This window comes from Dermacentor variabilis, chromosome 1 (genome assembly GCF_050947875.1).
Source record: "Dermacentor variabilis isolate Ectoservices chromosome 1, ASM5094787v1, whole genome shotgun sequence".
Lineage (NCBI taxonomy): Eukaryota > Metazoa > Arthropoda > Arachnida > Ixodida > Ixodidae > Dermacentor > Dermacentor variabilis.
In genome coordinates, this window is record NC_134568.1 from 103,056,907 (window position 1) to 103,084,784 (window position 27,878).

The window sequence follows — 27,878 nt, forward strand, 5'->3', positions numbered from 1 at the left end:
GCGCGAACAGCTGGGGCACCGAAAATCTGCCGAAGCTGTTGCGTGAACGTCGGCCAGTCAGGAAGATCGGGCTCATGGTTCCAAAACCGGGTTTTCGTGACATTGGACAGGTAAAATGAGATGTTCCGTAACTTCTACAAAATATCCGACTTGTTGACGTCTTACGAGGTCCTAGTTTTGGAGCAAGTCCTCCAAGTCATCCCCGCGTAGAACAGCGAAGACTTGAGGGTCGCGCTGGCGGCTGTTCATGGTCATGACAGAAGGCAAAGGCTGCAGTGGAACAGCGGCCTCTGACGTGCCAGGATTCGATGAAACGAGCATGGCCGGTGGTGTTATGCAGCGACCCGAGCGGAGCTCCAGGGAGAACGTGCAAGAGGTCTTGGGGAACGAAAAGCACCGTCTACCACTTGTAAGGAACCGCTTTATTCCAGCCGAGCTTGTGCTGATATATAGTACACATGAAGAAGATGTACAATGGATGATGATATGTGGAGATGATGAAGTTGAAAGTCAGGCATGTGTTACACTCACAATATGTGTGTGTGTGTGTGTGTGTGTGTGTGTGTGTGTGTGTGTGTGTGTGTGTGTGTAGGGGGGGGGGTGGAATGCCTGGCCGGGCCCCAGCCTCCCCCCAATCCGGAAAAATCAAAAATGAAAACTTCCGCCTATGGTCACGGGGACGGCACAGAGGGCGGCACATCCTCAGTGCCATAGACGGCACTGAGGATGACTAGCTTTGTGAAGCACGCTGATGAGGCGAGCTCGTCCGACAGTGGTGAGAGTGTCAATGAGCGAAGCTTGTCTGAGAGTGATTAGCTTGAAAGCAGCGATAAATAGTGAAATAAAATGTTGACATCTGTCACCAGCTTTTTAATTATTTGACACAGTAGTCGCAGTGGCACTATAGTGTGTTAATGTGTAGCGACAGGCCTGATTTGTGTATAACCAGCAACTGAGAAAATTTGATGAAAAAAAGTGCAGCTTATACACGAGTATACACGGCAGGTGGGCACTGTGAACAGCATCAGGTGTCCTTGGATATCACTTCAAAATATAAGTGGCAATCACAACATGGGTATTCCACAGTGGTCTGCTTTCAATCTGCTATAACAAGAAATTATTTGCAATGCACCAGTCAGTAATTGGGTCCTTTTTTTCTCTTCTACATGTGTAAAAGTTAAATGGCTAGTAAATATTTCTTTTTGGTTGCTCACAAGCATTTTGTTTACTTAACCAGGTCAGCTTGCATGTCTTGCAGCTTAACTTATAGTATGGTGCACACTCGCATAAAAGTAATTGTGCCTGCTGTCAACCCTGTCATTACAAGGGCAACAAACATACACTTGCCTGGAAAGAGCGTGCCTTGTCCAGGTTGAGGACTGAGCGCAGTGTGCGCTGACCAGCCTTCATGCCAGCGAAGAGGGTACGGCCATGAACATAACCAACCTCCATGATTTCGTCAAAGGAACCAAACTGGAGTGTCTTGTAGCGATCAATGGGAGGCCGTACATATGTGCAATAGTCGCTGGTTTTTACCTCCTCTAGCTGCCGCACACAGCTCACATATGCCAGGCGTGACTGGATCTCTGGCAGGCTTGGGATCTGGGGGGCAAGTCAATATCACGCATACAGATTCACATTAGGAAAAGAAGTAACCTCTGCACCCCTTCTCAGTATACCTTGAAACAATGCACTAACATCAATGTTTATAGCTCTGGTCAATACTATATATTTTTCAAACCCTCATTTTAAAAGATAATGAAGCTAAATTTCATCATTATTGGTCTAATCAGTTAACCAGAGGGCAAAGGCTTCTCAGAGATCTCTGATTGCCCTTTGTCTTGCATTACCTGAACATACCTCCACATGAAAATTTCCAAACCCGGTCACCTGCATCCAATTATCTGCTGTCCTTGATTGTGTTTCCTTTCCTTGGCAACCACTAGGTTACTCCAAGAGACTCTCCTATGTACATTACATGACGTACATCACCCCCCCCCCCCATCCCTTCTTCTTAATTTCAACTAGAATACTACCTGCTTGTGCTTGATCCCAAAACCACATTTCTTTCAGAACAAGAAGATCCTCTCTCACCTTCCCCCCATATTATCCAGTGGATTGCCTAATTCAATCATGTTTAGGCAGGCCAATCATGGTGTGACCTGACACTCCTGCAGCAGGCTGACCTCCTTGCACACTAGCAGCCTGTGATATGATGTGACCACCACTTCCAATTTCCATGAGACAGCTTGCTCAACGTGCCCAAAGCCATGCTCAACTTGGTGTGTGTGTTTTAATCTGGCGGTGCGTGTTTTAATCTTTTAATTTGCCGTTTCAAACTGTGCATGTAACACGACAGTCTTTTCACCGTGCAGATGTACCCTTCATTTCTTATCCTGGTGTGGTATCTATGTTACTAAATTTGAAAACCAAAACATTGTGCGGTCCTGACAATATCCCAAACATATTCCTACGACGATATGCTTTACCTCTTGCTAAATTTTTTGTTATTATTTTTTGCACTTTGCTGACTTCACAACTACCCAGTGATTGGAGGACAGCCCGAATTGTACCCATCTTTAAAAAGGGAGACCGCCTGACACTAGGAAATTACCGTCCTATTTCACTAACTTTGCAATGCTGTAAAATTATTGAAAATATCATAGCTACTACTATAACAAACTTCCTCGAGGAGCACTGCATATTGACCAAACATCGGCATGGATTTTGGAAAAGATTATCAACCGTAACTCAACTCGTCACATTATTTCATTCTCTGGCACTGACCCTCGATAGACACGGTAGGATAGATATGCTTTTCTTAAATTTTTGCAAAGCCTTCGATAAAGCTCCTCACAGTAAACTTATTTTCAAACTTGAATCAATAGGCATTCCAGAAATACTTGTTGTCTGGATTTCAGCTTACTTGAGTAATCGCAAACAATATGTTGATGTAGCGGGTCAACACTCGGGCTGTCTTCCGGTCAAGCCCGGTGTACCTCAGGGCAGCATGTTAGGCCCTTTGCTCTTTATATTGTATATTAATGATATTGTTGAAGTTGTTCGCCCCGGTGTAGAAATAAGATTGTTTGCTGATGATTGTGTTTTGTTTAAAGAAATTAGTTCCACTAACGATTACAACGATCTCAACACTAGTCTGGGCAATACACACCAATGGTGTGTAAAATGGGGAATGACCCTCAACACGATCAAATGTCTCTCCCTTCCAGTACCTCACCAAAAAAATCCGCTGTCATATACCTACATATTAGGGTCTTCACCATTACAAGGAGTAAGTTGCTATAAATATCTTGGTGTAACACTCACTTCAAACCAGTCTTGGAATCGCCATATTGTAATGTTTGTTCATCCGCCTTCCGCAAGCTTTGTGTCCTTAAACATAAACTTCAAGCTGCTCCTGCTAATGTTAAGCTGCTCTGCTATACTGCTCTTGTACGGCCAAGACTGGAATATGCGTGCATTATATGGGAACGTATTCAGAGAAAGGCCGTAAGGTTTATTTTTAATAAATTTTCAGCAATAGATTAACCTTCTGATTTAATGCAAGCAAATGGCATTCCCCTATTACAGGCACGAAGGCAAAAATTTAGATTACAATTTCTTTCCCAACTCATGGAAAAGAAACTAGTGCTAATGCATCAACATATTTGTCACCCTTAACTAGCAGGCCCACCAGACACCACAATGAAAGTGCCCTAACCCCATATTTTGCTCGCACCAGACCTATCTAAGTTTTCTTATTTCCCGAGAACCATTAGTGAGTGGAACTGCCTTATCAAAGCAAGTGATAAAACTGTGAAGTAACCTTACTGAGCCTGTATTATTGTTGCCTTTTTTTTCATTGCTATTTCTTTTGTATTTCTTTTGTATTTGTACCGACCACCCTGCTTGGACAGTAAGTCCACAGTATTGTATTGTATTGTATAAATAAATAAATAAATAAATAAATAAATAAATAAATAAGACAATTTTCTCTTCAGGCATTGATAAGATATCATTTGACATCTTCAGATAAATAATATCAGTTACCTTAAAGGTTTATTCATATGGAGTTCTCGGATGAATAATATAACATAATTTATTGTTTCTTTATTTCATTTATTAGGCACAAGTAATTTCCCCTATGTTGACCTCGGTGTCAGTGTTCGTTATCTTATGATATGAATAACATGAATATGTTACAGCAAAGAGCATGTTGCTGCAAAGCTTATACTTTTCTTTGGCAGAAAAAACTACACACACAGTTTGTGGTCACTGCTATATTGGCTTTTATAGTGCAAAGAATTTCATCCTGAATCTTGGGTTACCTAGCAGCTACAGACAGACCTCATAATTGAATAAGCAGGACAGTTCTGCATATTTTCTCTATAATTTCCAAAATTGCATACACAAACAAAATTTAAGCAATGGCATTTCGTGATAAGTGAAAAGTAAGATGCTGGCAAAAATGACTTGGCACTTAGCAGTAACATCCTGTTGTTCTGCAAGTCAGTCCTTATTTTACTCACCGCTTAGCAACAGCTGAAGCAACAATAATTTCTGTTAACTAAATCAGTTGCAGATTTGCAAGAGTAATTGATACCAAAAAAATAAAAGGGTCCTGCCTTGACTGTGTTCGAAATGGGGTTCCAGCGCTTGAAGAGGAGCCACCAGCCACTCAAAGAGTCACCATAGTTGGTGAGGTCAGTGTCATCTTGGCTGCCCACGTCAACAGCTATGATAGTCTCGGCGCCCATCTCTCGCATAATGTCCGCTGTAAAAGTTGCAAAGACAACAGCAAGGTGTCCACATTATATTTCCAATAATTGTTCAACCCAGATAGGGTTGCAAAACCTTATGCTGATGTCTTTCTGCACAGACATTGAAAACTACCATGCAATTAAGTGACACATTGCATACTGCTCCCCAGAGAGTTTCATGTGAGCTATGTCCTGACAGTGATTCATTATTGACAATCTGCTGCACCCTGTACTGAAAGGTTGCCAGTACACATAACTAAGCAAACAGGTAGAGAATGACGAGATAAAAGCACATAGAGAGCAGTGATGTGCTGATGGAATGCAGCCTAAAATAAATGCATTAGAACCCCATTCATAAGTTTTCATGAGATGTGGAAAGAAAAGATGATGGCCAGATGACGGCAGTTTAACTTTAATTCAAGAATTATTGGTCTTCTCAAGCTTGACCATAATTTTTAAAAAAGAAGCCAGATACATACTAGCATTCGTTCTTCTGTGTGGCTGTGATAGCCATGCATTTTTGTGGTGCACATTGTTGCCATCTGCATTATGCTGACTGGCGACTTCTGATGCCGCATATATAAATTTGTATAGATACGTACAGATTTCTATCTACATGGAGTAACCGTATCTACACAGAATTTTTAAAACCTTCGCATATTTGTGCTGTGTCTGCTACTGACTTTGACAAGTTTTGAACGAGAACTTCAGCGCATTTGTAGTATTACTGCTGCACCAATACAGTACATCCATGTACTGAACTGCACATTTCCGCTGGACTTCTATCACTCAGGTTGTCGGCTAGTCCAAAATGCAATAAAGTGCTAAAACTTGACATAAAAAAGGAATATCTAGTGTGAAAGCAATACAAGGGAGTTTATGGATACTGTGCACTGGGACTATGCAATCAGAACATATAATCCAGGAAAATGCGATGACTGGGAACACACAAACAGGGTTTTACTGCAAATGTCCTCAAATGTATTCCAACAAGAAATAAGCTCCAGAATAATATGTGCCACCTCTCATACTTTATTGCATATTAAAATTTTAGTATTAACAACAGTATTAAAAGAGAGTTGCTCACAGTTGCCTCAAAAGTTCCCTGCAACAATTTTGCCGGCAATAATGTCGTAAATGTCTGAGCCAAATATTATTCCTGTATGTATGGCTAGGCACAATGCTTTTTCCTTCAACTTTTCGAAGCCCCCACAACTTTTTTTTCTTAACAGTTATATACAATGGCTATTATGAAGGATTTTCTTAAATACAACAGCACCATACCAACTGTAAGCAGCTACATGCTAAGAAAATACTATTGTGCTATTACTAAGATCTCTCAGATGGGCAGCGTGATGGAGGCATGGTGTACTGGAAAAGAGCGGTATCTCGTCCAGCTGCAAAAACGTGGCTCTTTTGGCAATGACAGCCTGGGATGTTAAGAGCACACCGGTCTACTTCAGCATTATCTGTCACTGCAGCCTGGAGTAATTGTTGGCAAGCGGAGCCATACAGGCACAACACAGGCCCTCTGGGATCAACAGTTGCAGTTGTCATGAGTCCATGTTTACCACGCCTTGTGCAGGGCTTGCCGATGCTTGCTGCTGTTTTTCTTGCCACACTTGCAAATTTTTAATGTGCCTAACATGATCCTGCAAATAAAATGGATAACCACATTGGGTGCTTTTGGCTGTGTTCCTGCCCTTCAGCGCCCATTTGTCAAGCGAAATGTGTATGCGATTGTGGCAGCATTCACCATACCTGAACATTATTTTTTGTTAAAGAGACCTGGTGACCGCGTTTCTGGCTGGTGCAGATAAAAAGATGCTCGTGCAGCCCACCTGGCATAGTGCAGGCTTCTGGGCTGCCTCCTCTTCACATATTTCGCTGTACAACTTCGAAGTAGTCAGATAACAAAAAACATGCATGGATATGAATGAAACGAACAGATGAGTGCTTGTTTGCCTTCTCCAATCAAAGCATTAAGCAGACGATCAGAGACATGGAAAGGTGACAGGACATGTCTAAGCGTAGACAATATAGATTCAGCTTGATTTCTTGCTTTATTGCATATTAACAGTTTTATTTATTCTATGTGAATTATACTAATTTCAATTGTGTTTTTGCAGCAGTTTATTGTATAAATGCAGAAAATTCCACACTACTTCTTTAAATTTTGCACGCTAAGCACACCGGTCGCTCGCAGTGCCCTGTCATTGCAAAAATGACCGCGGTTCTGTTGCTTTACTGTGTGGACGATACACTGCCCCATTCCAGTACATCATATTGGAGGGCCATGCAACGCAATCTTCTATTCATGTCAAAACGAACACTCGGAGCAATGATGGGTGGAGCATGGTGGGCACTGTTCTTTGTGGGTGTGTAGGAACAATGAAAAGGAAGGGAAGGCTGCAAGGGTGTGGCAGAATCGGAATGGTGATAGCTATGCCACAAGGCACATTAAAAATCTACTTTATTAGAAAAGATCTGCAAAGAGATTGCCTGTAATACCACACACTTCACATGTTTCATAAAAGATGGCCTCTTGTGATGCGGCAGTTAGAACTTTTCTATACATGACTCCATTAAGAAAGTGTGCAACAATGTTGGAGTGGCTCTTTCATTACCATACGGCTTGTAGGTTCTGCCTCTTGTAATGGCAAGCTCACATAAATGAGAGAAAGCACAAATACATGTGCTTTGTACTTGTCTTTATACATTTTAAACAGTCCTTCTTGATACAGAGACAGAGTGATATTCTGATCTTGTATAATGAGAGCATCTAACTTCATTCCACTCAACCAAACCACTTTACTGGACAAGTAGAAAGGCTATCCTTATCAGCAATAAAATTTAACTAATTTAACTTGTCATTCTCTAACTAGTGGTAAACCTAAAGAAAACAGAGAAGTGCACGAGCCTCAAGACAGCTGAGAATTTTTTAAAAATGTGTTTATATGAAACAATATTTTGGGTTTTAAAATTAAGGCACTACATTTAAAGGCCCAGGAGAATAACTGACGGAATAATATCAACAAAATGTCAAAACTAGCTTACCTCGCCAGCAAAGCCAAAACTAAATGAATATGCATCAAGTTCCTATGTTAAATTTTGACTATTTATGAAAAGCAAGCAATTCCAAACACACTGCATTCTTTATTTACAATAAAACAAACACTGTCATTGTGCATTACTGATATTTTGATCTTGCATGATGAGAGCATCTAACTCCATTCCACTCAACCAAACCACCTTACTGGACAAGTAGAAAGGCTACCCTTATCAGCAATAAAATTTAACTAATTTATTTAATTGATTAAGCACACATTTTAGATTTTTCGTGACATGATTTGAAACTTTCCACTGAATGCAAAGTATTGTGTCAGACCTCCAGAATATGCACCCCTTCCTTTCACATAATTTACAGTTTTCCTTACAACGGTGGCAGCAATCAAACTATTGCAAATGCTTGAAATCCCAACAATAACACACAAAAATACTTTTACAATGTAGTGCATCTTTTTGAAGGAGACAGACAAAAATACAGCTGCTTTTGCAAACAGCTGCACATTGCTGCCACACAGAGAAAGATAACTTTTAGTCAGGAGAGCACAAGAAAATTTTACAGGGCAAGACGACAGAACAGCACAGGTTATATATGCCAGATCCAGCAGTCTGTTGTGACTAACATGCAGGGTTACCCAACACAATGTATTAAGTAGGTGACAATAGACATGCTGATTATAATTGTTATTATGTACACATGCCAACTGCCTCATCGGCTCAGCAACACATGCTCCTGTATTATTAAGGCTTGATAAAAATTATCTCCAATTTTGTAGGCTGCATAAATTTCTGCACTAGTCTCCAAGCAAAGGGCTGTGAGAAGTTCTGAGTAAAAGAAGTGAGTAAAATGCGCGAACACTTAAACAAGAAGAAAAGCTATAGACAGAGAAAAGGAAAAAAGGAAACAAAATTGTTTTAGAATCACATGAGGTGCTTTTTTAATTTGTCCATTCTTTTGCTCCATATTTAAATACAAACTACTATGAGTGTATGAATATTAGATCTTTTTTTTTGGGGGGGGGGGGGAGGTTTCGATTTAAATACTGAGGTAATTTATGTTTGAATCAATGAGAGCATTCTATGTTCTGAATGCTTCTGCACCATTTTGCAAATATTATTCAAACATACAGAAGCTAGCTGAGTCCAGCTTTCATCAATAAAATGATTCCATAGTCTATGCTGACTAGCAAATGAAAGACGAATACTAGTTATACATTATACACTTTGCTAATATCAATGAACCATTAAGCTTGGTAGTATTGCCTAATGCAGAAAATTTCATAAACTTGCCACATTTAGGCTGACGCATACGGTGTAGCCTAAATGTGGCAAAAAAAAAAGTATACGAATTTTTGGTCGCAATTATTGCAGTGTATACCAGGTGATCATTCCTAAGTATTACATAATTTTAAAAAATTGCCTGTAGTAGATGGCATAATTCTAGGCCTTGAGCTGTATTATTCTGAGGCACACATTACTTGCATGGGAAATTAAAACACACAATCAACTAATTGACCAAAATCTGCTAGTGAACTTTCTAATTAATTGCATTACGGCACATATTGCAACTTATGAATTGTAGCCAGTGAGATTGCAAGGCATATCCACTTAGAATGGATTTTGAGGAAGGCACGGGTCCTGAGATATGCGTCCTGAAACTAGCAGTAAAAATGCACTAAAGCACCCATATATTAGTCACTGAACACCCATATATTTCATCGCACACTCTAGCAATGAATATCTTGAAGCTGGTGTCATCCTGAAAATCCATTCTAAGTGGATACGCCTTGTAAACTCACTGACAACTCATAAATTCCAATATATGCTGTAAAGTAATTGAAAAGTGAATTAGTGAATTTTGTCAATTAGGTGATTATGTGTTTCGATCTCTTGTGCAAGTAATGTCTGCCTCTTTGAATAATCCAGCGCAAGGACTAGAATTATGCCGTCTTCCACAGGCAATTTTCAAATATGCTGTAAAATTTAAAAATTATCACCCCATAACCTCTTGTGATAGAGTGAAGATTAAAAAAAAAGTTAACTGTTCTTGACCACATTTTCAAATGCAGGGACAAATTGCAGGCAATTTTTTTTTGCCTGATATTATTGACACATTTGCCATTTCTGCACATGAACACAAAACCTCCAAACATTTTCGAACAACATTTTCATTTTTTATAATGCACTGAAGCTAAATTCAGCTAGGCTGCCCTCAATAGCTATGAAAAATATACCTACTATAGTTTTTTCCAGGTTTCACTGATTCACTGCAAACAAGTACGGGTGTTTTTACTGTCTGTTCTAAAGACTCACATAAATTTTCATTTGTATTTGCAATTGCAAGACCTTTTTCACTAATGTGCCGAATAACACTACACGCGTAACTACACAGCATTTTGCTTGAAGCATTTCCACCATCATTTACTGCATAATTTCTACCATTAATAATGTGTTAGATTTGGAACACCGTTTCATGACAAGCATTGCTTAAGTTAATGACCTATTCTGTTCCAAGTCGAAGGGCCGTAATCTTGAACACACAATGAGATGCTGCTTAAGCTTTGTTTGCTCTGAGACAAAGGAAAAAAATTACTCCTGGTTCATTTTTTAAACTTCAGTACCAATATGTTGTACAAATGTTATCCAACTATTATTTGATTCATATTCGGAATTGACCTAAGACTATTCGATTTGCATTCCATTCGGTACATGCTGCAGCGGTACTGTGAATATGGCAATTTTCTGCTGAGCACAAGGCTGCAGGTTTGATTACCGGCCACAGGTCTCATTACAAAGGGGATGGAATGCGAAAAGCTTATGTGCTGTGGTTTGGGTGCATACTAAAGAACCTCAAGGATTTCAAAATTATTCTGCAGTCTCTACTACAACGTCCCTCAAAATCCTATGTGCAGGATAACTACAAACAATTAGCAGTTTGGGGATGATAAACCTCATACCTTAACTATTCATTCAATTTGCTTAAAAATTACTATTCGCGTACTCCTACAAGTCCCAGTTACCAAGAAAATAATGACATGGAACTGTGTCCATGAATGAGCCTGGAGAAGCAGGGCCTTCATCCCACTTATTAGCCTTAAATGTAAAGCTCTTCAGATATGCAGATGTAAGTAAATGCAACCATAGAGTGCAAATCAACAGGCCTATTTAACCGCTCAATGTAAAGGGCACTTCTAAAAGGATAGTGCAAAGGTTACAAAGAACCAAGAGGCAAAGACAGAAGTACAAATGTTTTCTCTTGCCCACCCAGAAAGAAAAAAAAAAGGCAATATGTACCGGCAAGACACACTCTTGGATAAGTCAGCTCCTTAAGTGTGTACTTTGTTAGTTCATGCATGCATGTGAACCTAAAACTGGCAAGGTTACGTATACAAAGCTTGGTTGCACCAATGAAGAAAACTTCCAGAAAATCAGCTTTTCTACTTCATAAGCAACAACAACTATTGCAAGTCAGGCCACAAAACAAAATGGGTTTTCCATATGTATCTAACCACTGCTGAACTCCACTGGTGCAAGCCAACCCTCAAGCATGCTTCTGTAGAAAAAAAAAATTGAATCACACTGTGCTATGGCAGAAAGCAAGTGAGCCATTGTGCCGTGCCTTTACCTGGAACATTGTTCACATAGCAGCCGTCGACCAAGAGGTGGCCGTCGTAGGGATCACATAGTGGTGGCAGGGGCCCCACGATGCTCATGCTGGCTCGAACGTAGTGCCACAAGGAACCTTACACAGATCAACCAAGAAGGCAATTGCACTTCAAGCCTTCATTCTAACACTACACTTGTGCCCTTACAGTCCACGACGGCGACTTTCCATGGTCTTTTCGGCATCTTGCATTGGCAGGATGTACGCTATGTTTGTGCATTTGCAAACACATCTTGGCCACTGCCACTTTCGATGGCAGCCTCAATGCAATGTGTGAAAGTTACAGTTTTTGACAGATGCATATGAAGTGTGTGACTAGCCACTATCAACCCCACTGCTAGCATGTCTGGCACCTTACCTGCATGTCATGTGACAGGGTATGGTTATAGTTTTGTGCATAGCTGCAGAGCTTAGCCCTAGCAGACCCACAGTTCAAGGAATGCTCTGCAGCGGTTTAGTGGTACCCAAGCTTAACTACAGCCAGAAGGAAGTCATTTCCAAGACAGGACATAAACATAAACAGCGGGAACAGGCAGACTCGAAAGGGGTTAAAGTTCAACTTAAAGCTGATTGACAAACAGGGGATGACGGGACACAGCAGAAATGGAGCATGGGGAAGACAAATCAGGCCAGCAGCAGCAACTGCGTGCAAGAACAGGCAAAGGAGCAGAACGAGGCAAGGAGGAGAAGAGGGAGGCAGTTACTAAGCACAGAAGGCAAGACAGGTGGATAGCCCATGGAAGGGCTCACCTGGAAGATTGTTGACGTATCCCCCGTCCAGAAGCAAGTGTCCATCCACAGGGTCGCACATGGGAGGCATGTAGCCTGACAGAGACATGCTCGCTCGAATGAAGCGCCACAGAGATCCTGAAACAGGCGAGACTTCAACACTGCAATGCCTGAAATGTCTTTTGTTTGAGGGGTCCTTTTGTCACTTAAAACATTGGTGTAATTACCTCCTAAAACAACTTACGGCACCTTGGGCTGCTTCCATTCCTGTTTGGAGAATGATGCAAATTCTATAATCAACACAACCTTACATACAAATTCTTCTTACTTCAGCATATATATTGTCTATTTTTGAAGATTGTTCCTCATAAAGGAGAAGAGACATCAAACTACTAAATAGATATAAAAAGAAGCTATATGGTAATGTCATTTTTAATTATGGAATGTATTTTAGAGTTCCTGAAACATTTCTGATCTATCATTAAAACACTTTTTGTGTTAAATAGTTTCAGTTTCATTATCTGACAGTCAGGCATTCACCATGACATAATTGACACTATAGTGGGTTGATCTGCCTTTATACACAAGGCATCTTATCTATGCTTATCATGTGGTTTAAAAAATAAGGAAAGTGGCCAGCCACTGATTGTCCAGCAATGCTTTTGAAGCCAAGGCTTGCACCCTGTTGATTTAGTGTGCAAGCCTAAGTTTTCCCAGCCTTTACTGTTGCACACTATTTTGCTGAGAGAAGGTGTACATTTTGATATAACCAGGCGCCCATGATGCCAAGAGAGCCACGTCAGATAACTTTTCACCATAGAAGATGCTAACTGCTTCGCATTTTACTCAAATGATTATATTTCACTTGTGTATACATTCGCTTGTCAAAAAGTAGACAGAGTGGAAGAGAACAGGCACCTTGACTAAACAACAGAACTCCTGACAGAAGCACTGACTTAGTTCATCTGAAAGTTACAAATTATACACTACTAATGTCATCTCTCTCTGTGATCTTTCCAATCTGTAGTGAGTTTTAAAGATCATAGTGCTCAGTTAAAAGAGCTGTCAGTGATTGCATGGTGGCCCACAAAGCCCTGCAGCCATCTCTGATAGCACTGGATTAACAGATACAACATTTTTTGCAACAAAACCTAATCGGTGATTCGAAATGCCAAGCTTGACGTTTATGCCTAAACAGTTCTTGAAAGTAAACTGTTCTTCTGCAACAAGGACCAAACTTCTTGTAGGCCCAAACAGGCCCGCAACACCCTTTCACGAGTTTTCAAAATTACCTTCTTATAAACTGTCTTGCAGAGTTCCAACAAAAATTTCCCAAAGTATTTTGTATCAGTAAAGAAACAAAAAGCTAAATGTCAATTTTCAACACATTTTTTCTTTCTGGAATGAAGTCTTTTTCGTTCCTTCATTCATTGATCTTAACACAGTGAAAGCAGCAATTCTCTTCTGGCAAGGCTTATGCTCCCTCCAGTCACAACTGGCACGACTTCTATTCCTTCACCTCTCCTACATGCCTAACCCTGTGACAGCCAGGCTACTTGCAGCTAGGCCTCCACATGTCAATGTGTGCTGTTCATTTTCTGGACCACTTTTTGGTAATTTTAACTGTTTGCTTTCTCTGCTACTTAGCTTGCTTGTTGTGGCTTCTGGTGTTTATGAGTAAGTACTGATGTGTTGTGATCACTAAAGGAATTCCAGCTCATCAAGAAAAGAAGCTATCATGCTGCTTTAAGGACAGCAGCAACATTTTTTTCAAACATCTTTATTTGTGTGTGTGTGTGTGTGTTTGTACCTGGCAAAATGACAAGCTTATTCATTAGAAGCAGCAAAATCCACAGCAATTACTTTGGAAAGCATAAGAGAATTTTCCAAACAATTTTTTTTTTACTTGCACACAATTCTGTGTACAGATGCTGGCAACACTGATAAGTGAATGAGATGTCAATAGAAACTGAAAAAAACTGAACCAAAGAAAACTGAGAGCAGACGTTGCTTTTACAGGAAAAAAATTCATTTTAGTTGGGCCATGCAATTATAGTTTTTTAGTAAATGTCTACAGCATGCACATGTATTCTTTTTTTTTTTTTCTTCTTGGTGAACATGCCCATGCATCTTGGTGCCACTTTAGCTTCGTAATTTATCAGATGCCAATGAACCATAGATGTTCCGGTACAACAGACAAGATGAGGAAGTACAAATGATAAATCCTCAATACTATAACGGAAAGAAGAGAAGGTCAGAAAGCATGAAAGAAACTACTAAAACTATAGTGTCAAGTGAACTATCATGGAAAATAAGCTAAACCACAGGTACTGACAATGTGTGGAGTGAAGGCAATGCCACTTTAATAAAAATTGTTCATAACTCATTAAAAATTTTCTTGGTACAGAACACTTAACAGTTTTCAAGAAATGTATTTTTTTTATACAGCAGAATGCACGTGACGACATAAGTGTGCTCAAGGATGCAAGGTCACATAGCACACACATTTAATTAGAGTATTTCTCCCTTGGTCACTTTGCATAACATCCAGTGCCTGTTGTAAAATATAGTTAATTGCTTAAGGGATCACATCATGCATGCCTCAATCAACATGAAGCACAAAATTTTATTTGCACCACATGTCACTGCATGTTCTGATTGGCTCAGTTCTATTAATCTATGTGCAGCCAAAAGGTGGAGGAGCTTTAAAAGGCCACAGAAAAGGACAAGCAGTGTTGTGGATGAAATAACATGTTTGCTGGGGTGTGTGCGTGGGGAGTAATATTTAGTTCAGGCATTCATGACAGTATTATGAATTTACTGGATTTGTTAAAATTACAATATTAAAAAAAATGTTGCAAGGCTTTGTTGCGGTCATGTCCAATTGCCCAATTTGTGGTCATTCGAGCATTTCATGCATTTAGACATCACACAGCAAAAGCACTCAGGTAAACAAACACATGTAAATCGATTTATTTCAGAAAATTTACTTATTCCTGAGGCTCTCAACACTACTTGAGCAATGTGTGCTAGCACTGAAATCACTCTCCTTGTTGGAGGCCAGAATTTGCACTGCAAGTCTATAGGGTGCTCATAGTTGCTATCCTCAAAAGTGCTCTCATCCAAGGTCATTTGCCGACCATCTGAAGATGAACTATAATCATCTGCAGCACTAGAATCACCTTCTTATTCACTAAATTTATCAGAATTTCATCCCTACACCGTACGTGCAGACAACGCCACCGTCATGTCAGCACTTCACGCCAATATCACCCGAAAATGCCATCAAGCATGAAGGAAAAAAAAAAAAAGAAGGCCCGCCCTCGTCTGGAGACATTGCAGAGTGCACTGAATATTTAAAAAGTTCTCAAAAGCTGGTGCTACCAACCCAAACAATCAGCAAACGCGAGCACACGTGCATGTCGCGGTCTACCCAACATCCGACCGCAATGGATATTTTCGCTTGTCAGGTGGGGTCCGACACACGACCGCAAGGAGTTAAAATTAGAGTTGGCTTAGCTAAACCTAACCAGCACCCAGCATCAATAACTCTGTTATATTGTGCAAAGCATCAGAACCATCTCCAGGAAGTGGATCAGTTTATGCACCGTGCTTAAATCTAATAATTAGGCTCAGTAAAGCACTACAGCCAGGCTTCATAAGATAAACCTCGCTGTATAATGAAACTTGCATTTCAGAAAACCCACAATGTAACAAACTTTCTTTATTTCCCAATCTTAGTTTCACTAAAAACCATGTATTTCTTTTCGTGATTTAACAAAGTACTTTTGTTCCACAGTATCATGAAGTTCACATGCATTGCATATGTGTTTCTGGAGCCTTTGTGACAATAAAAAAAAATTAAAAACAGTGCCCAACACATAAATTATCCTTTGTGTGTATTCATTCTTATGCAAACATTGCTGGTGAGCGATGATAAGCCTTGACCATCAAGTGAAGGATGGAACGTACCATGCTATTTGTAGTGTTCATGTAGAAATTGTGCTAGGTGGGTTCTATTCACGCTACCAAATGCGTGAGCAGCCAGTCTGAACAAAAAAATGCTATGCAGATGTGATACAGCTAATACTAATGCCTTGACAACAACAAAAGGAACATGTGTTGTCTTGATGTCATGTTGCATCACTGTCCTCATTGTTATTGTGAACAAATGTCCAGAACGTATCGAGCCATCTGGAGTCAGCTGCCAGCATAAGGCACAGTTTGTGCCAAGGTTTGCTCTCAATGCAATCTCCACAACCAAGCTTGTTTTTTTCATCCAATAATTCTTACTTAATTTGAGGAGTTTTGTTTATAAAAGCTTACTAAGATGCTATTTAGGAGTGGTCTAGGAACTTGCAATTTTTACTGCTGAAACGTAGTAACTTCCTAATAAACAATATCCCTGATTTAAGGAGACACTAAAGGCAAATATTAGGTCAACATGGACTTGAAATACTATTCCAAAAAAACATTGGGGTGGGCAGAGGGAGGGAGGGAGGGAGTGAGTGGGGAGCAGGTTGGTGCGTGTCTCCTTTTCTAGTGCGGCTTAGGCTGCATATGACTGTCAACGTGGCTAAGCACATACGCAGCCCGGGTACCATGTTTTAGAGGCAACCTGCTGTGTGTGCAAGATTGGGCAAGTTGAGATGGTATGGCATTGTGCACTGTATTCCCGTGTGTTTAGTGCTGGAAGTTGCATAACCTCGAGTTTCAGAGGCGGCTTGAAGCGAGAGCCAGATGAAGCATTCGCTCCTCGATGCTTGTGCCTTTCACGAGTGTTGTTCCACTGCGGGCGACGCTATCAGCCATAGGGTCAGAGTGGACCATGGCTGGCTTAGTTTTTTACCGCCGATTTGAAAATATTGCCGACCTCTTTTGCCGTCGACTCTCAAATTCAGCAACTTTCTTTTCTAATTCAAATTTCGTTTTTCCGGTTTCCCAATAATTTGAAAAACATTGTGGTCCCTTTCGTCTAAGAAAAAAAATACATAGGCAACCGATCGTATAACAAAGCAAACTGTCGAATTAACCGACTTCACTAATCGAGGCTTAACTGTATTTTACACAAAACATGATGAAATGTTTTAAGTCTATGCTACTTTAATGAAATGCTGCAAACATTGCATTAAAATCACCCTGCCAATGTCATTTTGAAATATTATTACTTCAAAGAGTACATTGTATAATCCAAATAAGATTACAAAGTTAACAAACTGGCAGATGCAAAAAAAAAAAAATTCAATTTGTGAAATTAACAATAGAAGCAAACAAACAAAACAAGAGTACTCTTATGTTATTTTACTAGTGCAGAAATGCAACAACCTGCAAAACAATAAAAGCACAACTTTCATCAACGTTTCCTGAACGTTTCCACTTCAAGGTGGCCTTGTTGCACAGTCGAGGCATGCACAACTTGAGAGCATTGTTCCAATGTAGAGGCAAGGCATGGAGAAGCTACCAATGGGTGGATCATGTATGATGAGCAGAACTTCCTGAGGCTGGCTTAGCCCTTTGTGAAAAGGTGGACAACTGTCAGAAACAGAGATAGGCTGCGTCACATCATTTTTAGTCCTTAAAGAAATTAGAAAACAAAAGGAAGAGAAAGGGAGCACAAAGGAAAGAAAGTATGCTTCAAGATGAAGTGGCAGGCAGTGCCTCTTGCCCCAGTTGTAGCCTTTCTTCTTGGCATTTGGTTTTTGTGAGTTTGTTTTGAGTATAACAGAAAGATGAACACACTAACAGCAAATAATGGCATGCTCAGCTTATGCCACAGTGCCTGATGGAGCAAAGGATGGCTAAACTTCCTTTAAATCCCTTAGAGCAGTATGCAATTAGTTGCAATGTTTCAAGAAAGCTAATTAGTGAAATCTGGTTAGCAATAACATGTTCTGTATGTATCAAGGTTTACAATAGCCTATACTTAAGGTGCAATAGCAAGTACTGTGTGAATATATTTAAACAAATGCATCCTTCATACTTCTGGTCACACTCATTGAAAGTGTGAGCCACTCTGCAGATCCCCTTCGGGCTCTGTATATACATTCATAAATACCAAAATAATGCCCAAAAATAAAATTACTAGTGCAAATGATGGCCGTTAAAATGTGTTGCATACATCTGAAGACAATTCTGAACAGACTGGCTTCTATGGTGCAAGATTGACGAATATGTATAAAGTGTGCTACAGAAAAATCCAAGCATCTAGGCATTTGTTTGTAACCTCTGTAACAGATGGCAACAATTTGCATCAAGTAATGTTCTCAAATGGATGAGCATTTTGCAAGTACACTGCATGTGAAATGGTTGGATTATGTTTCCATCTGAAATATTTTTTTAGTGTTAGGGCATGGAGTCCACATTTGCTGATGCAGGAAAATTCACCACATATTCAAGTTCTTGATCTGTTGTAGTACTGCTGTATGTGTTAACAATACACGAAGTGAAATAAATTAGCTAAAATTTGTGTGACACTCATCTGACGTAACTCATCTGACGTGGCAGTTTTGAACTCCAGAAAGTCTTCAGCCACATGAAAATGCACCAAAGCAACTGCGTTGCCAAGTTGGTGGCCATTCCAGCTCAGGAGACAATAGGTTGCACCTGGTTGACTGCCATTTACTATCCCCCGAGGATGAAATGCAACCAGCAGAGTGCGGGGCTGGCGCTACATGCAGTGTGGTGTAACCATGTCCATGCCAAACTGCTGCACATGTGCAGTTATGGGGCTAAAATAGGAATGTGGCAGTAGTTACAAATGTGACTTTTAAGTCAATGCAGTTATAAGCTAAGGTTACAAAATTTTTTTCTGCATCAGATTGCAAGCTACTATCGTAGAACTGATTTATTATATAACATAGGCATAGTCAAAGAGCTAGACAGATGGAGTAAAATTTTAAGGGTTTACACTGTTACGTTATGTTACTGAACACATGTTGCAAACTCAACAGCTAAATGTGAGCAATACTGATTACTGCATTTTAGAAAATTAAAAAAGAGTTTATTTTGTATTCATGATTGCTCTGGAAGTGCAAACAGCAGCAGCTAAGTGGAGCCTGTCATAATGTGCAACGTTGTCAGCTTATTAGGTACTTCAGGGTTTACCAATACCAATGTCGCTGAAAATTCAATAAGCCAAAGTGTTTATCAAGCATATCTATTAAAAAAATGCTTATAGTGTGTATAGAATTTTTGTTTTGTGCACCTTATGAAGAAAAAGATCTCCATAAAAAATTTATGTGTGGTTGTCCACTGAAATCTGGAATGGACTGCCTAAAAAACAGACTTGCAGAGTTAGGCAAAGCCTTTCTGAAAAGTAGGCATGCATAGGTGCACTCGGCAGATACATCATAAAAGCCATATGGTTGTAAAATCAGGAGCCAGATGCAAGTCAAGAGAATCATTTTCTCACTCGGTAACAGTTCAGTGAAACTGCAATAGCATCAAGTTGTGTGTTTTCAATGGCAAGCCTTTCAACAGAGCACGATAAAACAAGCAAAGCAAATTAGCAATATGAGGCAGCCTTTTGTTAGCAGCAGGGACTCAGAAACAAATTACCCTGCCACTTTTACAAGCAGAAGAGAAACCAGGGCAGCTCAGCTGAGAGCACTGGCAAAATCAGATACCAGTACTGCACTACAACATCCAAGACCAGTCATCATGCTACACATTGCATTCTATGCCATATGCCAAAAGTGGCACTTTCGTGCCTGCTAGAAAAACCTGGAAAGTCTTCGTCGTGAACTGTGGCCAAAAAACAAACCAATGTACACAACACAGAGTTTCTCTGCACAGACAAATTTTAAGCACAAACCTGAACAGCACATGAGGCAGGCCTGGGTACAAATGAGCATTAGATTATAACATGATTTCAGTTTGCCACTGTCTCTGCATCACTGCGATAACAACAGTCAAACCAGTAAAACTGCAGCATTCTTCAGTGCCTGTGCAAACTTTTAGGATATCAAAAGAAAAAAAAGAGAAGAAGAAAGAAAAATTGCAATAAGATTGCAATGAATGAATAAATAAAATAAAATGAATAATGAACACAGACAACCCAAAAAGAACGGTAAAAAGTAACTACAAAGAAACTGACTTTGGTGTGTAAGTGCGCCCAATCAAAATGTTATTAATGAACGCTATGCCACAAGCACAGGACGAAGGCTTCAATGTAGAGTTGACATGCATTTACCACAGCAAATGGAAAGCATATAACTACGACCTACACTATGGCATTCTTGTGCATTTGTCAGTCATGCCAAGCATGCATGGTCTCACAGTGAGAGCTGGGGAACATGCACATTCCTACATGCCATATTATACTAGCTCTAATTTCTTAATGATCCCCATATAAGTAAGATTCATTTGCAGATGCATGGTTGGAACAAAAGAAGCTAACTTCATAAAGTGCTCAACAAAAGTGAACAAATTTACGACAATCATGCCCCTCTGCAACATCAGCCATAAGTGCTTAAAAATGCAGGTTAATTTTTTTAAAGGTTGCTGATAAGCCTACATCAACACTTCAATTAACACCTGTTATGTGACAGCTTGTGCCACATTCAATTCAACTAGATATATGTGTGTGTGATAACCACGATTTCAATACACAAAACACCAAAACACTAAAAACAAAGCAATGTTAGTTGAAAATATAATTGAACTGTTGTATAATTAAGCAGTTAGGCTCCTTTTCAGAGCTACTTAAACAACATTAATGAGCTGAGGAGTTGTGCCACACAACAGAGGGCCTAGAAACCTTGCTTATAATATGCAGCCACACAACTTTTCTATTACTCTGGCTACAGTATGGTATAACACTAAGAGATGGGAGAGTTAAGCTAAATATTAAATGGACAATACCTTAACCTCCCAAGCAGAATCACTTTTCAAGCTGGTTTTTATTGCCTACTGATAAGTTACAAACATGAAAAGCATTTGTTTGAAATTTAAATAGTACCATGGTTATATGCCAAAAGCTGCATCTCCATGTACTTGGAAAAAGGTAACCATCTCCTCAGGTTCACTATAGTAAAAAACTGCATTTCACTGCCTAAACACAGAGATGAAGATTGAACTACATGTAGTTCGTTGTCATGTTGCTGCTGCATTCTTGATTTTCCCGCAATGTCAAGGAATTAGAAACACATCAAGATTGCTTTCCACCATCTGTGACAATACACAGATGTGGACTTTCTTGAAGGCGGGTAACAAGACGATGAGTAACCCACTTCCGTACAGTTCCACATGCACCACACTTCATATCTAGGATGAATATTTTGAGTAATCACTACAGAGTTAATTTTGGAAAAGGATTGGAGGCAATGCACAATATAATGTCTACAAAGGGTTTTACGAGGTTAAGGTATGGAAAAACAGTAAATGTCCCTCTACATTTTACATTAGCTGAATGTAGTTCCCAATGCTCCTCATAAAGCTATTCTGTTCTCTGTTAAACCCAAACGTTAAGTGGGACACAGGGTGTCCCAAATAACATACCGTGCACTAAAAAATTAAACAAGATATTTTCAGGGGAACCCAACAGTACAGTGTCAGCAGCTGCTGATAAAGTGACAAGTTCTTTTTTATATTCTCTCTATAAACAGCAAATGCAGACTAGCTTTTCAAATATCGGTGAGCCTACATTTAATTGAGGAAACTTTGAGTCACATTAAGTTTCTTGCAATGGCACTCTCAAACATGCAGCAAGTGATATAAAGGTATGCAGCCTGCTATATTTAGTGGCCACACATATAATGGTACACATATAATGGTATACAGCTCTGTATCACAGATAAATATATGTCAGCACTTGTTTCAATGTGACAGTATGAATTAAACACATGCAGCAGTTGTGAAAGCAATAAAAGAAAATTAGTCTCCCACTGTCTATGGCATGGTTTTAGTTTAGTTCGAGTAGGAACAGTAATATTTTCTTGATTGCCTGCATAACTTCTCCGCAATTAAGAAATTAAAAACACAAGGCAAAAAAGTGTCTACAACTGAAGTATGCCAATATAGTGACCTGTGAGTAACCAAATCCAAGCAAATAGCCATAATTAGTGGTCCATTAAATTTAACGGTTTAACAATAAAAGAAAATTGCCGATAGAACTCAACTTCATTTAATAGAAATGTACAAGTTCTAAATGCGCTAAAAATATTTTTGTCGGATCAGCACCTGCATCCAGACTATATAACAAGAAAATTTGCAAAGGGGGGGTCATAAGAACAGTCGCGCTGTTGACACCATAAAAAACCAATGCTTTACGAAGACAAGAATGCTTTTAGAACCTTTTTCCCCATTTTTCCATCTCAATCCCCTCCATCAAATAAATAAATGCTTCACATGTGATGAAGGTCTCTTACCTGCAATGCGTTATTATAACTAGCCATCAAGCTCATTTAAAAGCTTAGGAGCCCGTCCAAAGAATTGCATAAAAATTTGGTAGCAAAACTACAAAAGGGTGGTTAAAGAGTTAAATTTACTTACAATACTACCTAATGTGAGTTTGACAGCCACAGATATGACACAAAACATTGCACACTGAACTCCGCACATAAACAGCACTAGTACCAATGAGTTTTAGGAGAAGGAACTTTCACACTGATAAACGTAAAACGGGAAGCTAGTCAGCTTAAAAGTTTTGCATGCCTTTAACTACATTCTAATGGAAAACATTTGCCAGGAAAAGAAAGAATTTGAGTTTATTTGGCTATACAACCTCACAGCTTCATTTACACATACATTGTACAGCCATTATTGGGCCATAACCTCAGCATCATGAGATCATGCACCTTCTTTGCTGCTTCAATAGCAATGAATGCAGCATTTCCACTTCCATGGGTATCTGCTGTATCACTAAAGAGCTGCATACCGTACATGAAAGTTTTAACAGAATATTAGCCAAGGCAATGAATGGCCAAAACCTACAAGTAGCCAGAAAGTCAGCACACTCAAGCTTTAATAGTGCAGGATCAATAGAGTGCTTGATTTTATGCTCAGTACTATCATGCTCAGTACGAGCTACAACGTGCGACCACCTTGCCATACGCTTTCGCGTTGTAGCTCCCCATATTGAGCATAATTTTCCACAATTACAGCAATAGAGCAGGCTAAAGTTAAATAACGCATTTTCTCACTTTGGCTTCCTAACTTTCATTCTCAGTTCTCAAGCCACTATGTGCAGCTGTCTACAAATGGAAAGTGGGAAGAGCTGTTCAAGTCTTGCAAATTGAGTCACATGCTTCTCCCTTTAAACTACTGACCAATTTCCTAAACTAGCTTCCTTTACAAAACCACACAACATTATTTACTTTTGTATCATGAACTTCTTGACCTCGGTAAGCATTTTCCATTTCTGCCAACAAGGTGTTCACAAGGATTTTGACAACCTCCAATTTGATATGATCCTTAAAGACAATGCTAAAGTATTTAATACAATGTGTCACAAGCACTGGCTACCAAAATTATCTTAGTTAAACTTACAGCATGCCAAAGTTGAACGGAAGTACATAGGAATTTGTATACGAACCACTTTCTTTCTTCACCTAACTGTCACCACAGTGTGTATCGAGTCTTATTCAAATGTTCGCTGACCATACCATAAATAACATCTCTGACCAAAGCTCTCTCCAAAACAAAAACATGTGAGAGGCTGGTGCAATCACAAATGACTCTGATCCTCTCTAACAAGCATAAATTTGTGTTATTTACTCTCTGTAAATAGACTCTGATTCTTTTTATCTATTCAATCACTCATGTCTAGAAGGAATCGGTTCAAACGTACATGTGTTTAGGTGTTTAGTTTGGCCAATGATCCTTGCCATGCACACACAACAGACCTAACTTCGTTGCAAATAAAGCATTAAGGCTACTGAAACCCTATGTTACGCTTCACAACTTACTAGGAATGTGCTAATAGAATGTTTTTATACTAAATCAAATACGAATTCAATAGTGTCGAGAGCAAATTGAATCGAATATGAAATACTTTTCTGTTTTCAAATAATAAACTGCCATTGCCACAACTGATTTTCCATCCCAGTATATTCAAAATGGTAGCAAACTTCTGTTATTACACTTCATGTTATGAAGTGTAATAACATGTTATGAAGCGTCGGTTATGAAAAGAACAAATGGAGCATAAGGAGCAAACAAGCAATTTATTCACATAGTCGGGACTCATTGGCGAGTATGAATGATAGTGGTTCAACCAGAAAAGTATATTCCTGAGTGACATATAGCATGCTCCACTATGAAACTTTTCGTGTTTTGTCTACTAAGGCCACCGGGTTGAAATTGATCACACCAGTGGTGATCTGAAGTATTAGAAAACTACTTGAAAAATACTAGCCCTTACGAATAATGAATGGCTGTTTCAAAGACTGAATTGAATAGGGCAATAATCAATTTGTCATTTGAAAGTTTTGAATATTTTCACACTCCAACCAGTTACTCAAGTACAAATAATTTCTTAGACAAATTCAAGTATCCGTCAGCTTCCTCCAACCCACAGCAAGCATACATCATGAACACCCTCAAATAGGCTCAGAATCGCACCACTACATAACATTCACCTATTCTTCCCATTCACATGATGTCAGAATTTCTCACTGAAATGCAGGATCTTCCTTGAAAGCTCTTGCTCTCTACTACTGTGCTCCCTTTTCCACAAGTTCCTTCTACAGCTTGCTTACACCCACCTTCCTCATGCATATCTCAGCAAAGTGGCTACAACCTAGAAGTTGCTACCAAAACCACGATTCAAACTTTATTTTTACACCAGGCCAGTCAAAAATTAACAGCTTTCCCCATGACACTGCTGCCATTGCAAAGCACTCTACTTTCCTGGAGACTACTGTCACACATATTTGATCATGGCTACCTGTATATATATTTAGCCATGTTTCATGCAACACCAACCAAGTGCATTTTTAAAGTAGCAAAGTGAGTAGAAATGAATTGAACATCAACCTATATATAACTAGTCGAATCTCGATAATTTGAACTCGAAGGGGCCTGAAAATTTGTTTGAGTTAAAAGAAGGACTTGTTCTTGAACTATTCGTGCACCATAGCACAATGCACGAACAGTGCAAGTCGTGCAATATTGCGGCATGCAAGCACACAGTGAGCGAGTGCCAGAAAACAGCCCACGTCAGGCAACGCTCCCCCCCCCCTCCTCCTCCTCCTGATAATGGCAGAAAACAAAACTTCAAGGAGCAAGCTGGTGCCGGGCCAGCGGCGCTGGTGGCGTGGGCGTGGAGGCGGGTGCGCATGGAGACAGTCAAAGGTGAGGGAGTTAAGAGGGAAGGCGAGGGGAGCGTAGTTGCATGGAAGGGCAGGAGGGAAGCGGATTTACTTTCCTGCCAGCTTGATGAATGGTGCTAATTACCTTTGCCACCTAAGACTGCCACCAAAGCAGTGGAGTTGCCGAGGCTGGACTGGGCCTCCACCACTGCTTCCCTTTGTGCACTCGCATACTTATTTCCTTCATCTGCTGACAGATCGCCACTGTGTTTACATTCTTTGTCCTGCGTTCTAAACGCAAATAATGTTTTATCAAGATGACAAAGTCATTTCCACTGATCATGATCGTGTTGGTGCGTTCCCTTCTGTTGCGGCGTCACCGTGTTAAAAAAAACAATGAAGTACTGGGTGTCGCCTTCGCGTCCTTGTATTCAGGGTCTGTCTTGTTGTATAGAAACGGATATGGCGCACTGTCTCCAACAACCATTTCATTGGGACATCTCGGTTTAGACATGCCATTATAAAATAAGCACGAATGAGACCAAACCAAGCCAACCAAAACCAAGTGCGATCGGGAGCTGACGCAAGCAGATGATAGTGTGAAAACAAGCGGCCCTGCTGAACAGATGCAAGTACGAATAAAGCGGGCGGGTGGGCCCGCATGACATCAGTTTTCCACATGTACGTCACTGTAGGGGTCACTCTTATTGGTCACCTCTGCTCGTAACTGGCTTGCCGCTGCGACGAGCTGCGAAAAATCAGCCCAGGACCGATCTTTTCCAATGCGTGCATTTTGCCGCTAGTGCGGCTGGGGCATTTAGACGCAGAGACAGCAACCTTGCCATTTGAGAGAGGGTGAAATTTTCGTTACGGTTCCCCTCCTTTTTCTTTTTTTTCTTTTTCTTTTTCAGCTTTTCCTCTATGGCGGGGTAAGAGCAGTGCTGGTCAGAGACGTCGCTGGGTGATTTGGCGTGCTGCTGAGATCGCTGTCGGAGTGCGGTATGTTCCAATTAACAATCGCAAATGCTTGCTCATTTGAATTATCGGGTGTATTCGCCCATTGGAATACACATAACTTTGACGGGACCACAGCATTAGTTCGAATAAACCGGAAGTTCAAATTAAATGTTTTCGAATTAACGAGATTCGACTGTATATATACAGTAACTATTATACCTATATACAGTAAGCTCTGCTAACGTACATTTGAGCTAAAGTACATCTTGATAGGCCCATAAAAAAAAGATATCTGGTCCCCAAAGCAGTAATTACCAGTAGGGGTGTGCAGAAACACAAATACAAATTGAATAGTGAATACTCAAATAACTAGACTGACGAATAGAACATCTAGAGAGAGCTGCAGGAATAGGAAATGCCAGGTATACTTCTTGTTATACTTATGGCTGAAATGCCTGGCTCATTCACAATCCTATTTTACACAGGGAATGCTTTGCAGGATGTACTTTTTAATACTACTGTGGTGATGGCGATGTGGGTTGGACAGTCTTCCATTTATTTACAGGTTCTAAGTCACAACACATGTTCCGAGGAGAGTAAGATGGTAACAGGGTTGCAGCTGCACCATTCCAGAGCTGCCCTAATTCTCTGCTGCGTGTACCTCGCATTCTCCACAAGCTGATGGTGGTGGGGCTGCCACACCACATAAGGGTGCACTACTTGCCTGTTACATGCGGGATAAATCCAAAGCATGCATTGGCAAAGGTGAAGCTAAACAAAGTGCAGAATTTTCAGGAATGAAATTGTGGCACCATATGTCACTGTAACGGCTAAACCAGGCACGCTCTATGCTTCGCCAATAGCTTATAATTTCACCCTAACAATTACAGGTAACACCACCATTCCATTGCTGCAAATTTTACCCTTTGTGCATCGCACTGATGTGTGTTACAGTTCAGATTTATTCTGGACAAAACAGGCAAGTAATGTATCTTAACATGCTATTTAAGTACATTCATAGTGAATCTTTGTGCGAAATTTGAGAACCCATGGGTTAGCCAAAAAAGTCATCTATACTTGGTGATCTACATTTATGCTTGACACTGTTAGGTTTCTTTAATATTTGGTACCTCTAGTAAAAGATCCATGGTACCTTGATGCACACAGCCTTTGCATGGTGCACAGTTGCCATCACTACAAAGTTTGTGGGGGGTTCAAGAGGACCTATAGAAAGAACCCACATGTGGAGAAAGGAAGCAGCAACAGTAGTACGTATGGAAAGGGAAAGGGTGAAAGTCTGAAATCCTAGGAGCATACGTGGAGATCTGTCTGATCAGCCACGGAAAGGCACATAGATTGTATCAAACACTAGTTCACTCACGCAGATATTATCAAGATCATAATACAAGCTGCTTAAAATGTAGCATTAGGCAGGCAGTCCATTGATTAACA

At 40.1% G+C, this 27,878-nt stretch overlaps 1 protein-coding gene across 9 annotated transcripts in view; it reads right to left on the bottom strand.

Annotated features, from left to right (window-relative positions):
* The window catches only part of LOC142582194 (neuropathy target esterase sws-like), a 198,602-nt gene that overhangs the window by 33,167 nt on the left and 137,557 nt on the right, over positions 1-27,878 (bottom strand). For 4 of the 9 annotated variants that reach the window (XM_075691623.1, XM_075691631.1, XM_075691616.1 and 1 more), the window contains exons 28-31: positions 12,241-12,357; positions 11,452-11,568; positions 4,626-4,774; positions 1,348-1,602 (exon numbers count right to left, since the gene is read on the bottom strand). In XM_075691623.1, coding sequence (XP_075547738.1) covers positions 1,348-1,602; positions 4,626-4,774; positions 11,452-11,568; positions 12,241-12,357 — 638 coding nt within the window. Of the gene's footprint in view, positions 1-1,347; positions 1,603-4,625; positions 4,775-11,451; positions 11,569-12,240; positions 12,358-12,446; positions 12,487-27,878 lie in introns of those variants that run through there. The other 5 variants (XR_012828395.1, XR_012828394.1, XM_075691651.1 and 2 more) reach the window with 5 other exon arrangements.